Below are 14,906 nucleotides of genomic sequence, written 5' to 3'. Positions count from 1 at the left end.
CCAGCCATGTTCTCCTCCTCTCCATGTTTCTCTGGGCAGTGGCATCACTACATTTGTTGTCACCAGGTGTGATGACTGAAGCAAGGAGGATGTTTCTCTGCCCATTGGGCTGCATACTCCTGCTCCTTCTTAGAAGGCCAAGTGAGCATTCTCTCTGCCCCTTCCAGCCATGTTCACATGGCAGAGGCGCCCTCCTCAATTGCAGTCACTGTCACCTGTGGTCTCTCCAGCAGCTGAGCCTGGCTGGAAGGCATGGGGTTGGGTGAGATGTAGCTCAGACTTTCAGATAACAAGAAAATGGGCTGGGGAGAATTGGCAAGTACAAGAGGGGTTGAGCATAGTCTGCCTACTAGTCTTCTAGGGTCAGTCACTTCCAAGTGTTTCGTTCTATCAATTCTTGGTTTTCCTTCTGTTTGACTGGTCTTCAAAAGAGTATGATCCAAACTGGATCACTTATCACTCTAGATGTTTTAGGCTCTATTCTTCCTGTTTGTTTATTTACACACTCTCTCTTCCTGAATAATGCAGGCATCCTTTTGTCTTGTTTGGTCTCATCTGCATACCAATTGCTTTTCATCTCTCTCTGGCTATGAAGCAGCTCCCATCTTCCTGAAACCATGTAGTTTTTCTTTTTTTCTTCTTCACCTTACCTCAAGAAGCCAAACCTGTATTTGACTGTTCACAACATTTGAGTAAAAATACTTTTAAAGATTGAGATGCGTGTGTTCAGGTGGTGTGGCTGGTTACTATTCCACCTTCTGCATCAGTGCATTTAAACTCTGCTAGGGGGCCACATCACTCTATCATTTTTTAAAAAACCAACACTTTCTTTGCATGAAAACCAATGGGAAGTACATTAGTTCCATGGCAGGCATATTTTTTGTCATTTGTGTGTATAGGGAATGGATGGGCTGTGGATCCCACTGAGCCCACAATCCACCCTAGACATAAACTTTCCCCCCACCACTGTCAGAGGAGCAGTGGCAATGAAGTTTCCCAACACTGCACTGAGGTCTCTACCTCAAAACTGTTTCACCGGTGATGGGGAATGTTCATGGCTGGATAAAAAATAATCTACAACATCAGTGGCCCTTCAGTCACCCTTTTGAGGGATTTAGGGTTGTTCCCTTAGATTAGTACTAATTTATCACGAATGTAGTATGGATATGATATTGCCCGTGCAAATAAAAAGTGCAATGTTCAAAATCTTAAGAGATATATTTGTAATTCCCTGATATGTACTCTCAAGATCTCCATGGCAGAATAGTTCAAAGATCTATTAAAATAGTTATTGGAACATACTGTAGTTCCAAGATCAGCTCAGCTAAGTAGAGAAGCAAATGCCAATCTTAATTTATGAAGCAAAAATTAGATAATTATAAAAAAAATCCACTGATCATTGTAAGCTATTCATTTGTAGACCTGTTTAAACATGGCTTTCTTTTCTCCACTACTCCGAAATGATTTTAGTGGCTCCAATAAAAGCTCTCTGCAGTCAACGTTTTGATGATTGGAAAGAAAAGTTTGGACCTGTTGGACTTATCTCTAAAGAACTAACAGGAGACACAGCTATGGATGATTTATTTGAAATACAGCATGCTCATATTATTTTGACCACACCAGTAGGTTTCACAGTACAATTTGATGTTGATTTTTTGAGAAGTTGTTTCAATACATACAAAAGTTTATGCAGTTACTGTTGCTCCAGTATTAGTTTAATTTGCCATTTGTTTCTAGTTCTGGGAAATTCCTGGAAATTTTCGGTATCACTTGGAAAAATATTTTTCTTATAGCAATATATTAATCATTCTACACTGTGAAGATATACTGCGAATGTGTTGTGTGTAATGTTGTGTAAGGAGCACACTGATAATCTGTTTCATAATTTTATTGTATAGTTTTATATTTGTATAACTCCATCCTTCTTGGTGTCTGAGCTTTATATATATTCTAGATTGTATACCTTTGCCAAGGCTGGCTGTTTTTTATTTGTAAAGCGTGTACATCGATGACACTGTATAAATTGATGATGATGATGATGATGTTGATGTCATTTATACAAGAAACTATTTTAAAAGTTAAAGGGTCATCCAAGTGCACATATAATTGAATTACAAACTCTACATTATTTTGTTCTACACTGTTCTTGTATAAAAATGATCTTAGTTTGGAATAGGAACATATTAGCATAATATTTTCTTGACCATTACAAATTGTATAGCTTTAATAATCATGATAGCCAATGATACTCATTATGGTATCATCAGTATTCTTACAAAATACCATTAAATTTATTGTAGGAATGGTAGTGGTGGATTGCACCACTAATGATAACATTGTTTCATCTTTTACTAGGAAAAGTGGGATAGCATGACTAGAAAGTGGAGAGATAACTCCTTAGTTCAGCTAGTGAGACTGATCCTCATTGATGAGGTAAAGCAATAATACATTACTAAAGAGAGAGAAAATTAGAGAAGGGTATACTATTTTATCTACTATTTTGTTTAATCCATAGGTTCATGTTGTGAAAGATGAGAGCCGAGGTGCTACACTTGAGGTTGTGGTCAGCCGGATGAAAACGGTTCAGTCTTCTCTTTCACATGGCTCTGAGAATTCTGATTCAGTGCTTTCAATGAGATTTGTGGCAGTTTCTGCAACAATCCCAAATGCAGAAGATGTAAGAAATTTTAATGCCAATTCATTTCTGGACTTCAAATAAATATTCTGTCCAGTATATTCCCGTGTGTTTCTCTCTCTCTCTCTTTCTCACTCCCACACACACTTCACAGGTTGAAGTAAAAGAGATGAGGCAAAAAGAGATAAATGTTGACATGTGTCTATTGATTTCATTGTGGTGACAATTTGAAAAGTCAAGCTTTGAAAGGTGTACAATTTAGTATTCTCCAGCCTATTAATCTCCATTTACTGAACAAAGATAAAACTTGTAGCACTGACAACCTAATTAGTTAATTCCAGAATCTATTGATGAGTTACAGCTCAGTATTAGACAGTATGTGCCTTGAGCACTGCAGGTTCCAGTTTCAATTCCTGGCATCTTTACTTAAAAGATGGTTTCTTGTATGGAAGATGATACTAGCATAGACTTGTAGTTTACAGAACTTTTATTGCTGATGTGAGACCTGCTGTTGGGGACTGGAAAAAGGTCTGTACTTTCCACTTTTTGCACATCTTTTCATACTTTGCCACAGACATGGTTTCTTCCAGAACCCAACTGAGCATCTTTTCCCAGTAGGGGTTGGTACTAGAAGTCTTAGAATTTGTATCAGAAAACTGTGTAATTCTTACTGAAAAGGCCCCAGGCAAAAGATGTTCCACCCAGTTTTCAGAGACCTTGCTGTCAAAACTGTCTTGCCCTTTCCTCAGTCAAAAGAAGTTTTCTTAGTCTTGGAACAAGTAAGAGTAAGGTGGCATGGGAAGTGCAGATAGGAACAAACTCAATCCAATCTTTTCACAAATATTTGAGAGGGAATGCTTCCCATTCTCCCCTTTCTGTTTCATAAATGGTAGAACTTAACATGAAATCATCTTCACTGTTGGTCACAAGCCACAGATGTTTGGACATCCCTTCTTCAAATGAGACTGCTTTTGTCTATTAAACCAGATCTAGGGAGCTCTAAGGGGACTTTCTTTGTACAGAAAATATTACAGTGTGCTTGAAATGGTACACACATTTTTGTAAGTATGTTTTGTGAAATCCTGTCAAGCGTGGCAGTTGTCAATACTGCGTAGGAAAATTGTGTTTTACATTTTCACCCCTTGTGGCTATTTCTTATAATTGATCTTCATTTTTTACTTTAGAATACTAAGGGCTGAAATAGATGGCTGAAAAAAGCTTATTTCCAGGCGTCAACGAAGTATGGCTTTTACATGCTGCTCACTCCAATGACTCTTGGAAGCCGGGTGGCTACCCAGTCATGGATGGCTTCAAGATGCTTCAAGCTGCTGGAGCATCTTGAAGCTGCCCTGGGCTGCAATGGGGCCAGAAAAGCATGTTCTTTCCCAGCTGATCATTTCTTCTCCTATTTGGAATGGGTTCAAGGCAGATTGGGGCCACAGCATATATTTGTTGCAGCTCCGGTGTGTCTTTGGCGGGGGCGGCTGAAGCCACCCCTTCTTGCTGGTCTGTTCTGGCCCTAAGGCCCTTTGATTTTGTGTTTTTCCCTTCTTAATTGGCCCACATGTATATCTTTAGTGCCTGTATAGTACTAGCAGTCTTTTTGTTGTTAACTGTCCTCTCATGGAGACCCTGTGAATGAGACATCTCCAAGCGTTCCCTATCCTCCACTGTTCTACTTAGGTCCTATAGATTCAGGCCTGTCACCTCCTTGATTGAGTCTAGCCATCTAATGTGAGGGTCCTCCTCTCTTTCTACAGCCTTCCATCTTTACTAAAATTATCACCATTCCTAATGAGTCGTGCCTTCTCATGATGTGGCCAAAGTAGGTCAGCTTTAGTTTGGTTATCTTTGCTTCCAGGGAGAGTTCAGGTTTAATCTATTCAAGGACCCATTTATTTGTCTTTTTGGCTGTCCATTTTATCCTCGGCACTCTTCTCCACCACACTTCTCACATCTCAAATGAGTTGATTTTCTTTCTGTTGGATTTCTTCAGTGTCCAGTTCTCACATCTGTACACAGTGAAGGGGAATACAATGGCTTTGACAATTCTAACTTTCATGGTCAGTTTTATATCTTTACTCTTTAGGATCTTAGCTAGTTCTTTCATAGCTGCCCTTCCCACTCCTAGTCTTTTTCTGATTTTTTGATGGCAGTCTCCATTCTGATCAATATTTGATCCAAGGTACAGGAACTTTTTTACTATTTCAGTTTCCTCATTGTCTAGTTTGAATTTATGTAGATTCTCCATGGTCATTATTTTTGTTTTATTTATGTTCAGCACTAAGACTGCCTTTATACTTTCTTCTTTGACCTTCCTTAATAATTGTTCTATTCCAGTGATGTTTTCCACTAGTTTTATGGTGTCATCTACATATCTTAAATTGTTAATGTTCCTTTCTCCTATCTTTACTTCTCATTCTTCTGAGTTCAGACCTGTTCACCATAAATGTTGAAGTTCTTTTGGCCCTTTCATGTAGACTTACAGAGACATGGTTCACACAGTGAGAAAATTAATAGTTCTACTGAGGTGTTTTATACATTTTGTTAGGATTCTATCATATTCCAAGAAATAATGATGAGAATCTGTACCACCATTTTATTTACTTCCTTTTTTCATAACAGTAACCACATTGCAAACTACAGCTAGAAACCAATTTGTGTATCTTACAGGGAGGAGAAATGTTAATTTAAGATATCTCTTTCCCTCAATGTTCAGGCTGAGAATACTGTGCTGCATGGATCTGTTCAGTGTGATACAGCTTCATTAATTCCCATGGATCATTTCAGAAATTTTGTTTGCACTGAAGGCCAAATATGTCATGGCTACTGATCATTAAAGGTCTCCTTTTTAAATTAAAGAACAATTTAAATTTGCAAATGCTGTTTTGTGCTTGAAGTCATATTATGGTGACCCTAAGGTGAAGCTATCATGGAGGTTTCTTGGCAGAATTTGTTCAGAGGAGGTTTGCTATTCCCTTCCTCTGAGGCTGAGAGACTGTGACTTGCCCAAGGTCATCCATCAGGTTTCTGTGGCTCAGTGGGAATTTGAATCCAGATTTCCCAGTATCATAGTCCAATATTCCAACTACATCACGCAGGCTCTCAAATTGAGAATTATAGAGAAAGGATGGATTTTTAAGTATAAACAACATAGTTCCTGTGGTCGCAGTATATAAATGAGCCTTCTGTCACAGTGGGAAATGTTTATCGTACAGGTACTCTTTGACCATATGATCTGATCTAAATCACAGTAACAATGCCAAATGAATATTTTATATTCATATTGAGGAAAACACATTGAATAACTGATATGGAAAACCTAAAAGTATTTGTACCAGTGGAGCTCCTGTGGCATACGTGCAACTCTTCTTGAGCAAGTACTTTCAGGATTTCAGCCCAGGGCACTGTTTTCAAGTTTCTAGTCTAAGATATGTTCTTTTCTCTTTAAAGATTGCAGAATGGCTTTCAGATGGCAAGGGGCCTGCTGTATGTCTGAAAATAGATGAAAGATACCGACCAGTGAAGCTTCACAAAGTAGTGCTTGGATTTCCCTGCAGTAGCAACCAAACGGAATTCAAATTTGACTTAACACTTAACTACAAAGTAGCTAGTGTTATTCAAACGTATTCTGAACAAAGGCCAACCCTTGTGGTATATTTTGTTGCTTTCCTCTTGTGATTGTAATATTATTCTGTGTAGTCTAACATTATTAGTACAAACATTGAATTTTCTTATTTACAGTTCTGTGCCACAAGGAAAGGAGTACAGCAAGCTGCTGCTGTACTAGCTAAAGATGCTAAATTTATTATGAATGTGGAACAGCTAGAAAGGTACCTTTTGTAACATAAGCTTTTCCCTAGTATCTGTCTCTCTGTGTTCAATGACATATATAGCAAAAGTTTTGGATTCTGACATATTTGTAATGGCTTATGTTGAAATCAGTAGAGCCAAGGTTTGTAGATTTTAGCCTGTTGGGCTGAATAGAAAATGAACCCTGTATTGGTATTTCATTTGTCATCCACAGTAGTTACGCTACGGAAAGATTTCATACATGACATTTTTCAGGTGACTTCTTAGAAAGTACCGAGTGTCGGGACATATGCTTACTATGGGATTAACTTCATGTTAACACCAGCAGTTGCCTTTGGATACCTGTGTGTCTGAAGTAAATTTTTATCTAAATTACTTCTTAGATATATAGAATAAATAGTTATCTGTAATTTTCATAGTGAACATATTTGGTATAGTGTTCTACCAACACCTGGGATGGGTGTGCTAAATATTCTCCATTGTTTTTGTCAAATTTTTTCAAAGAAACATCTTACAAAGGTTGACTTTTGATATGTTTAAACATTTTAGGGAAGATTGTCAAAAATCACAGTTTTTTTCTGGGTTTTTTGGGTTATGAGGTCGTAGTAGAGTTTATTCCTGAAGTTTCGCCAGAAGCTGTGGCAGGCATCTTCAGAGAATGCTGGCATGGAAGTGAGTTGGGTATATGTACGGTTAGTTGAGAGAAAGAGATTTACATGTTAACCTGTGTATTGTTCTGTTGCTGAATGGCAAGGCCTCAGGGTGTCTGTTTAATTGATGATCCGTTGTGTGCTGGGAAATACCCCTGACCTGGGTAGTTTTCATTTGCATTTGCTGGGTCTTGATTTTGGTGTTTTTCAGGACTGAAAGCCAAATTTTGTTTACTTTAAGGGTTTCTTCTTTCCTGTTGAAATTGTCCAGGTATTTATGGATTTCAATGGGTTTACTGTGCATTCTGACCTGATAGTTGTTGGCATGGTCCAGAATTTCAGTGTTTTCAAACAGCATTTTGAAAAATCACTAAAAGGCTGACACTTGCCTTCAGATTAGCGATATAAACCTGTTTTTATTTTGTTCTCACAAGAATGAAGAATTCCGAAAGTGTTCTCCCTGCTGGAAGGGAAATTACTTTCCATGAAATAAACTGTTTTCAGTGCAAAAATGTAGAGTGCTTTGAAGAAAACAATGCTATTTCACAAAATATTTTTTGCATATGAAAGCCCTCATTCCAAATTTTCAAGCAGTTGATCAGATTTTTTTAATGGGTTGTTTCAATAAATGATGCGTTGAGACACTCTTTCTTTTTGAGGATGAGAACATCTGAGTATTCTTTACATCCCTTTCTTTACATTCAGGTGATACCAAGGGCTGATATTTGAATATAGAACAGATCTCATATTGCCAAGAATGAAGTAGCAAATACCTTTCAGAATATGCTGGGACTTTTCCGGTTTGCAATACCTGTCAAATAAGAATAGAGTGGCTACAGTGGAGTTAACTGGCATCCATTGGACTCTGTTTTTGAAATATATTTGATATTTTATTCATGGTAACACTAATATTATGTCTTTCCTTTCTGAAGATTGCAAAAGTGTGCCAAGTCAATAAAAGAAGCCAAGCTGAGGGGTATGTAGGATGTGCTAATTGGAGAAAGTTGGTTGTGTATATGTAGCGATACAATTTGGTTAATATGTCAGGTCTGAATTTCATTTGTAGAGCTCTTGATCTGTGGAATAGCTTATCATCATGCTGGAGTAGAGGTGTCTGATAGAAAAATCATTGAAGCAGCTTTTAATATGGGAGACATACCAGTTCTTTGTGAGTACAATTTTTTTTCAAATCCACAAGGGTTATCATATCAGTTCTTTCAAAAATAAAGTGTTTTCATTTCTGAAAAGCCAACATGTGACCATTCAAATTTTATTTTTACTTTTGTAATATGAATGTATTAATTTATAGAAGTGAATAGATTTGAATAGAAAGACTTCATTTTTTAATATTTTAATATTTTAGTTTAAAATTAATGGCCAGAATCCTGTTGGACAGTTACAAATATGTAACCTACAGTTGTGCATTTGTAACTGCTGTATATCCCCAATCCCTGCATAGCCCCAGTTTATGGGCTTTGTAGGGACCGTGAGTCCTCCCAAGCCCCACTTACCAGTAACCAGCTGCTGGGATGAATGTAGGTTTGTTCCCCTGTTGAATGAGAAGCAGCTGCCTGGCTCTCCAACTTTCCCTTGTGTGAACAATTTCTGGTCCTTTTTCTGCCTGTTGTGCTAGAGATCGCTCACGGGAGTGCATGGGTATGTCAGGCAACTGCTTCTCAGTTGACAGAGGAACGGACTCCCATGAATCCCAGTGACTGCTTCAGCGAACAGTGTTCCAGCGAACAATTATAATTATACATGCTACAGGAGATTACCAAATAGAGGCCCAAAGCAGTATGGTGATTATAGTTTAGGAAACTTTAGTTCAAATTTCTCTTCTACAGTAAATCACACCAAATAGAATTGGACCAGCCTCATCTATCTCATAAGGTTCTTGTAACAATGAAATGGGAGAAAAATACAAATGTGATTAATAAATGACAATATAAAGCTGTATTTGTCATAAATTTGCTAAAAGTTGTTGACTGCATTTTTACATGAACATTCTAAAACAAATAGCTAATATTGACCAAAGCCACAAACCAACCATGCAATGGTTTTGTAGTGTAAAGCAGTTTACATTTTTTGTACTCATGCACTGAGGCACGTCAGGTTTGACTAAACAAGGCAAAGTCACATTTCCTTATTGGTAATTACCGTGTGTACGGTGGCAGGCAGTGAGCAATCCAGCACTACTATCCTAGTAGTACTTTTCTTTCTCCCAACATTCAATAGGATCACAGCCCTACTATTTAATTCTGAAGCACCAACAGTTAGCTGGGTAATACCTTCCTTCAACCTCATTGCTTTAAGTATTTGCAAAGAATATCCCATCCTTCACAGGTAGTCATTTCCTCTAAGGAAAGCCATCTACCTCTAATACTGAGGCTGCATCTGCACTACAGAAATAATGCAGTTTGACAACGCTTTAACTACCATGGTGTGCCACCCTATGGAATTCTGGGATTTGTAGTTTTGTGAGACATTTAGCCTCTGTCAGAGTGCTCTCGTGCCACAACAAACTACCTTGTCCTTGTGGAGAGATTGCTCCAGCCTTCCTATTATTTTGGTTGCCCACTGCTGCACATTTTCCAACTCTACAAAATTTTATAGAGATGTGTAACAGCTAGAACTATGCATGGCATTCTAAATATGGTCTCATCATAAACATTGTAGCAATTGCCAAAAAAGTGACATGGTAGAAACTTGCGGGAAGTGTGATAGTCAGATTTTAGACCCTTTTCCCCCTACAACAAGAGGGAAAGGGGAGAGAATTCAATGTAGTTCATATCTGTGGCTTTCCGAAACACTTTTCTTATACCTGACCTGTTTAAATGCTTCCAGTTACTACTAGCACCCTTGCTATGGGGGTAAATTTACCAGCACACCTGGTAGTTATAAAATCAACAATGCATTATGCTGGAGGAATGTTTCAGGAGTACAGTGAAACTGATATTTTGCAAATGATTGGAAGAGCAGGAAGACCTCAAGTAAGTTGGAGTTGTTTTTAAAAGCAATTTTTAAATGAAAGTACTTACAGTTTTCATGTACTCAGAACTGGCAAAGCTATTAACTGAAAGTTCTATCATTATATTTGTTCATAAAGTTTTTATTTGCATAGTAGAACTATTCCTGAATAATTAATACAGCCCTATTTATTTGAAAGCCTATGAAGTTAACACTCAGGCTGGAGTTTCCAAGCTGAATGAGATAGTTTTTAAAAGAAAAAGGAGGGGGGGGGGGGGGGGGGGACCTATTGATATTCTATTTAAAAGGCCAACAATTTTATTCACAATATATCTGAATTATCCAAATTTCTAGCATTTGGAAACTTTAGTTCACAGTGCATCTTTCATAAGTCTTCCCTCCTTTCTTTTTATATATCTATGGCAAACACATTTCATCTGTGTTTAAACAGGATTTTGTGCCCATTTTTATGAGACGACAGGGAGGTGCTTCAGATGGAAAACACAATGAAAGTCACAAAACCTGGCACTCTAAATTACCAAAGCATAATTATAGGCAATTGGCTAAACACCTTCATTTTCAAGGTGTTTGCTGATAATTATGAAATTATTGACATTATTGTTTTCTGACACAGCATGCTTGTTTGTTTTCAAAGTATGCAGGGTGTGAAATTTCCTTATTGAATAAAGTAGTGGCTCTCAAAACAATGGGACAGTACCTCCAGGGTGTCTGAGTGAGACTTGCTCAAGGGAGGATGTGAGACTTGGGGGCTCTGAACCCTCCTTTTCCTCCTTTTCCCAAACTTTTTAATGAGTAAACTTTACACATGCCTTGGGTTAAATATTGAATTTACTTAAATAAAACTGATCTAGTTTGAAAGATGTTATTTCATTATAAAATGTTAAAATATTAATATACATGAGTGTGCGAATGAAAATTTACACACAAAATAAACAAAACATTTTAAATCATATACTGTGTTGAAGGGGGTTCACTATGTCCACATGTAGATGTAAAGGGAGGGGTCCCAAGGATAAAAAGTTTGGGTGCCACTGGACTAAAGAATAAATCTCTCCTCTGTTGTCATGTATACAGCTGTTGAAAACAGTAATAAAATGTGTACTTCACCAATACAACCTTCTCTCTCTCATATATATTCCCACACAGTTTATTGAAATGTTACATTTTCTTTTTGGTCTTCATAAGTAATGGGTCACTATTTATATTACACATTTCAGATAGATCCCCCCCTTAATGCTGCTTCCCAGTATCAAAGGTTTTATTTTTATTTTTATATTCTAAAAATACATAACTCATACATGTCCAATCTAAAGCAAATTACTTGTTCAGGGCTATTTAACCCCAGGTATATGGCTATGGGATTCAGCCTTGAATAGGCTTTAAATTGACCCTGAGGCAGTTAAATTAAATATTTCTGTTCAGTTTTCAATTAACCTTTCTCTGAGTTGGAAACAATATAATTTTTACTTTGATAATTTTTTTATTGATAATTTACTGGTAGCATTTTCCCTCTTTTGCTTTCAAAGAAACATGAAACAAAGCAACCAATATCATCTAGTTACTGTATATTCTCAGACTATAATCCCTGTTTATCAGAATCCCTTTATTATAACACATAATCTTATGGCCATTGGTTTTTGTTTGTTTGCTTGATTTTTATGTATCATATCAAAATAAAGGAAAAGCAAATAAGGATAACTAAATCTAACTACCAGAAACAATTCCTTTGTTTTAGCCACTTCCTCTCTGTTTTAAAGAATACTTCTGTATATATGTGTTTGTTTGTTTTTCAGTTTGATACAACAGCCACAGCAGTTATCATGACAAGGCTAAGTACAAGAGATAAGTATGTTCAGATGTTAAATGGTGCTGATACAATAGAAAGCAGGTAACCTATGCCATTTTTCTTTATGCTGACCGTAATATGTTTGTTTATTGAAAAGAAATTTATCTCCTGGATCATGAAGATAGGCCTGTGGGGAAAGAGAAGGTTGGAAAATCTTTATCTTCCCAGCATGCAGGAGAATACTAATCAACAAGACAAACAATAATCCATAGCAGTGTTTTCTCTGAATGTTTGCAGTAATAATCTGAGCAGAAAAGAAGCAAGTTTGTGTTGCAGTCTTTCATGTACAGTTGTTACATGCTTCTAATTCCCAAGCATATTATTGTGTATAGTGATTAATTTGAAAGAATCAAACCAAGAAAATAGATGCAAAGTACAATCTGTTTGTTTTTTCTAAACTAGGGAAAAGAACATAAATGGAAGTGGAAGGACAGAGGCATTTATAGACCAGGGAGGAATTATTCATCTTTCCCTTCTCTGGCACTGTTATTCAGATCCAACTTGAAGGCTCTTGTGGCTGCTTTTAATTAGAAATCAAAACACTGGGGGATTCTGATCATGAATTTCCTTGCTATAAATTTCCTTTGGAATTTATGTAGCGCACAAACAAATTCAAAAATGTCTGCATCTGAATCTGCATCAAAATGATAGTGTATTCTTTTTAAAAGTCTGTTTTCATCTTAATCCAACTGTACAATTTCACTGTAAAGGCTGATGTTAAGAGAGAATTTTTATCACTAAGGAATAATCTGTTTTCCTTCTGGCAACAAAAATTCCCAAGAGATGTGTACCTCAGCATTTAGAATTAGAAAATAAGCTTGTGTTTATAGATATACCTCAGTTAACAAAGCAGATGTGTTCCTTGGCTTTAGTTCTTTAACAGAAAACCTGGTACCAGAAGCAGTAATAACATGGAAAGAATAGTGATAAGTTCCTATACCACAAAAGAGAAGAGCAGTTAAATATGTTTCAGCAAACCTTTTATTCCAAATTAACAATGTGCACAAGTGAGATGAAATATTCAAGTCAGATAAAGTCTGTTCAGGTGTATCTCAGTTGACAAGGTAGATTTGTTGTGGGCATGACTTCTTTAGCAGGAAATTTGGTACCAGAGGCAGCAAAAAGAATAGGGATACATTCCTATCCCAAAAAAGAAGAAGAGCAGTTCAATATGTTTCAGCAAAACTTTTATTCCAAACTAACAATAAGTAAATTTTGAAGGTTCTAGAGACCACTTTACATTTTCTTTCAAAATATATCCAGGGATGACTTTATTTCACCACTCTCTGCATCTCTTTAGGTTTTCCATTTTGTTGGCTAAATTTATAGATTTTTAGATACATTTATAAATGTATCTGGGTTTTTTAAACAATGGTGGGGAGAGTGAGCTGGTGAAACAGACTTATGTTTTCATCTTTTCTTTTTCTCTCTTTTGCTGTTCATACATGTCCAGTAAGATATTTTGGAGGCAGCTGCTGTTCATCTTTTATGTTGTAGGCAAGCGCCATGCTCTCCCAGCTCAAGCATTATTTCCTGCAGACATGCTGCTGCAGACTGATAGGCACACAAAAAGTCTCTCTCCAGGCCTGCTTCATCCTCCTCCCAGTACTGATGCTTCTAAAAAAACTTTCAGCTAGACACATGAGAAAAGGGAAAGGGGCAACTGGGTGTATTAAGAGACTGTAAAAAGGACCCTCAATGTCAGAGGATTTGTTAGCTGAGGTATACCTATCTCCTAGCAAAGATATCATAGGAAAATCCTTAAGAGGAGTGAAAGTTCTGATGCCCAGATTTTTAATATAAAGGCTGTATTTGAACTGAGCAGGAGCTGAGGTGCCAGGTACTGACTTGCACTCACAATAAACTAGAAACAATTAGATAATTTCAATCTCTTTTAATATTGAGCAAAAAGCTATTGTTTTTCAGTACATCCACCTCAGTTCTCCATACATCTCACCAACTTTTTCCAACTGTCATTGACATGAAAGACTGAATTACATAAGAGTTGAAGCCAGTCTCTGGGTCTGATCACACTAACAGATAAGAAAGTTGAAAAAGCCCTTTCTCAGTATATTCACATAAAATTGCAGTTTGACCCTTATGCTAGCTGGAGGTGGTGGATTTGACCACACACACACTGGCACTCCAATTGTCTCTGGCTAACCTATTTTAAGGATAAGATGTGTTGCTTCCTATAGATGCCTGGTGTGTTTATATACAATTATTTGCTTTCTGCTTTTCTTTTAGTTTGCATATGCATCTTATCGAACACTTAAATGCTGAAATAGTGCTACACACCATTACTGATGTGAACATTGCTTTAGAATGGATAAGATCAACTTTCCTCTATATCAGAGCTTTGAAGAATCCAACTTACTATGGTTGGTCACATTTAAACTTTCTGGATTGAAGTCTATTACAATAAACTACACACATCTTTGAAAAATTTTGTAATATTCAGAAATTATAAGCAAGAGGAGAACCTTTTTGATTTATATGATTCTTTTTAATAGAGAGATAGGCAGTGGGAATTTCTAAAATCTCTTCCATGGGAATTGTTAATCCATGCTGCCTGTCTTTGTCACCTATGTACAGGAACTGTTTTCACTGTCTTTTTTGCAAATTATACTAGCAGATGATCTTGTGATATCATATACACTTTTTTGTAGGAGTGTACAAAAACAAACAAACAAAAATTCATTGTGTATTTATGTGTGTGTGTATATATATATATATATATATAGTATTTTTTGTTATTGCTGTGTGCTTTCAAGTTGTTTCCGACTTATGGTGACCCTATCATTGGTTTTCTTGTCAAGATTTGTTCAGAAAGGGTTTGCCTTTATTTTCCTCTGGGAGAGTGTGAGTTGCAGTGGGACTGGATGAGCCGGACGCTGTTAACTTGGGTTAAAATTAGGCCACAACTGTATTGCATAGGAAATTAATTACATGTGTGACAGGCGCAGAGTAGGCA

The 14,906-nt window shown here is 36.9% G+C and overlaps 1 protein-coding gene across 14 annotated transcripts in view; it reads left to right on the top strand.

The window, feature by feature from the left end:
* The window catches only part of HFM1 (helicase for meiosis 1), a 94,368-nt gene that overhangs the window by 45,677 nt on the left and 33,785 nt on the right, over window positions 1-14,906 (top strand). For all 14 annotated transcript variants that reach the window (XM_042466114.1, XM_042466118.1, XM_042466109.1 and 11 more), the window contains 10 exons: window positions 1,471-1,622; window positions 2,356-2,433; window positions 2,516-2,677; window positions 6,089-6,289; window positions 6,380-6,468; window positions 8,031-8,074; window positions 8,165-8,266; window positions 9,943-10,088; window positions 11,880-11,974; window positions 14,180-14,313. In XM_042466114.1, coding sequence (XP_042322048.1) covers window positions 1,471-1,622; window positions 2,356-2,433; window positions 2,516-2,677; window positions 6,089-6,289; window positions 6,380-6,468; window positions 8,031-8,074; window positions 8,165-8,266; window positions 9,943-10,088; window positions 11,880-11,974; window positions 14,180-14,313 — 1,203 coding nt within the window. The remainder of the gene's footprint in view (window positions 1-1,470; window positions 1,623-2,355; window positions 2,434-2,515; window positions 2,678-6,088; window positions 6,290-6,379; window positions 6,469-8,030; window positions 8,075-8,164; window positions 8,267-9,942; window positions 10,089-11,879; window positions 11,975-14,179; window positions 14,314-14,906) is intronic.

Source organism: Sceloporus undulatus, chromosome 4 (genome assembly GCF_019175285.1).
Source record: "Sceloporus undulatus isolate JIND9_A2432 ecotype Alabama chromosome 4, SceUnd_v1.1, whole genome shotgun sequence".
In the NCBI taxonomy this organism is placed as follows: domain Eukaryota; kingdom Metazoa; phylum Chordata; class Lepidosauria; order Squamata; family Phrynosomatidae; genus Sceloporus; species Sceloporus undulatus.
Note: the sequence above shows the minus strand (reverse complement) of the source record. Positions and strands in the feature narration are given on the sequence as shown.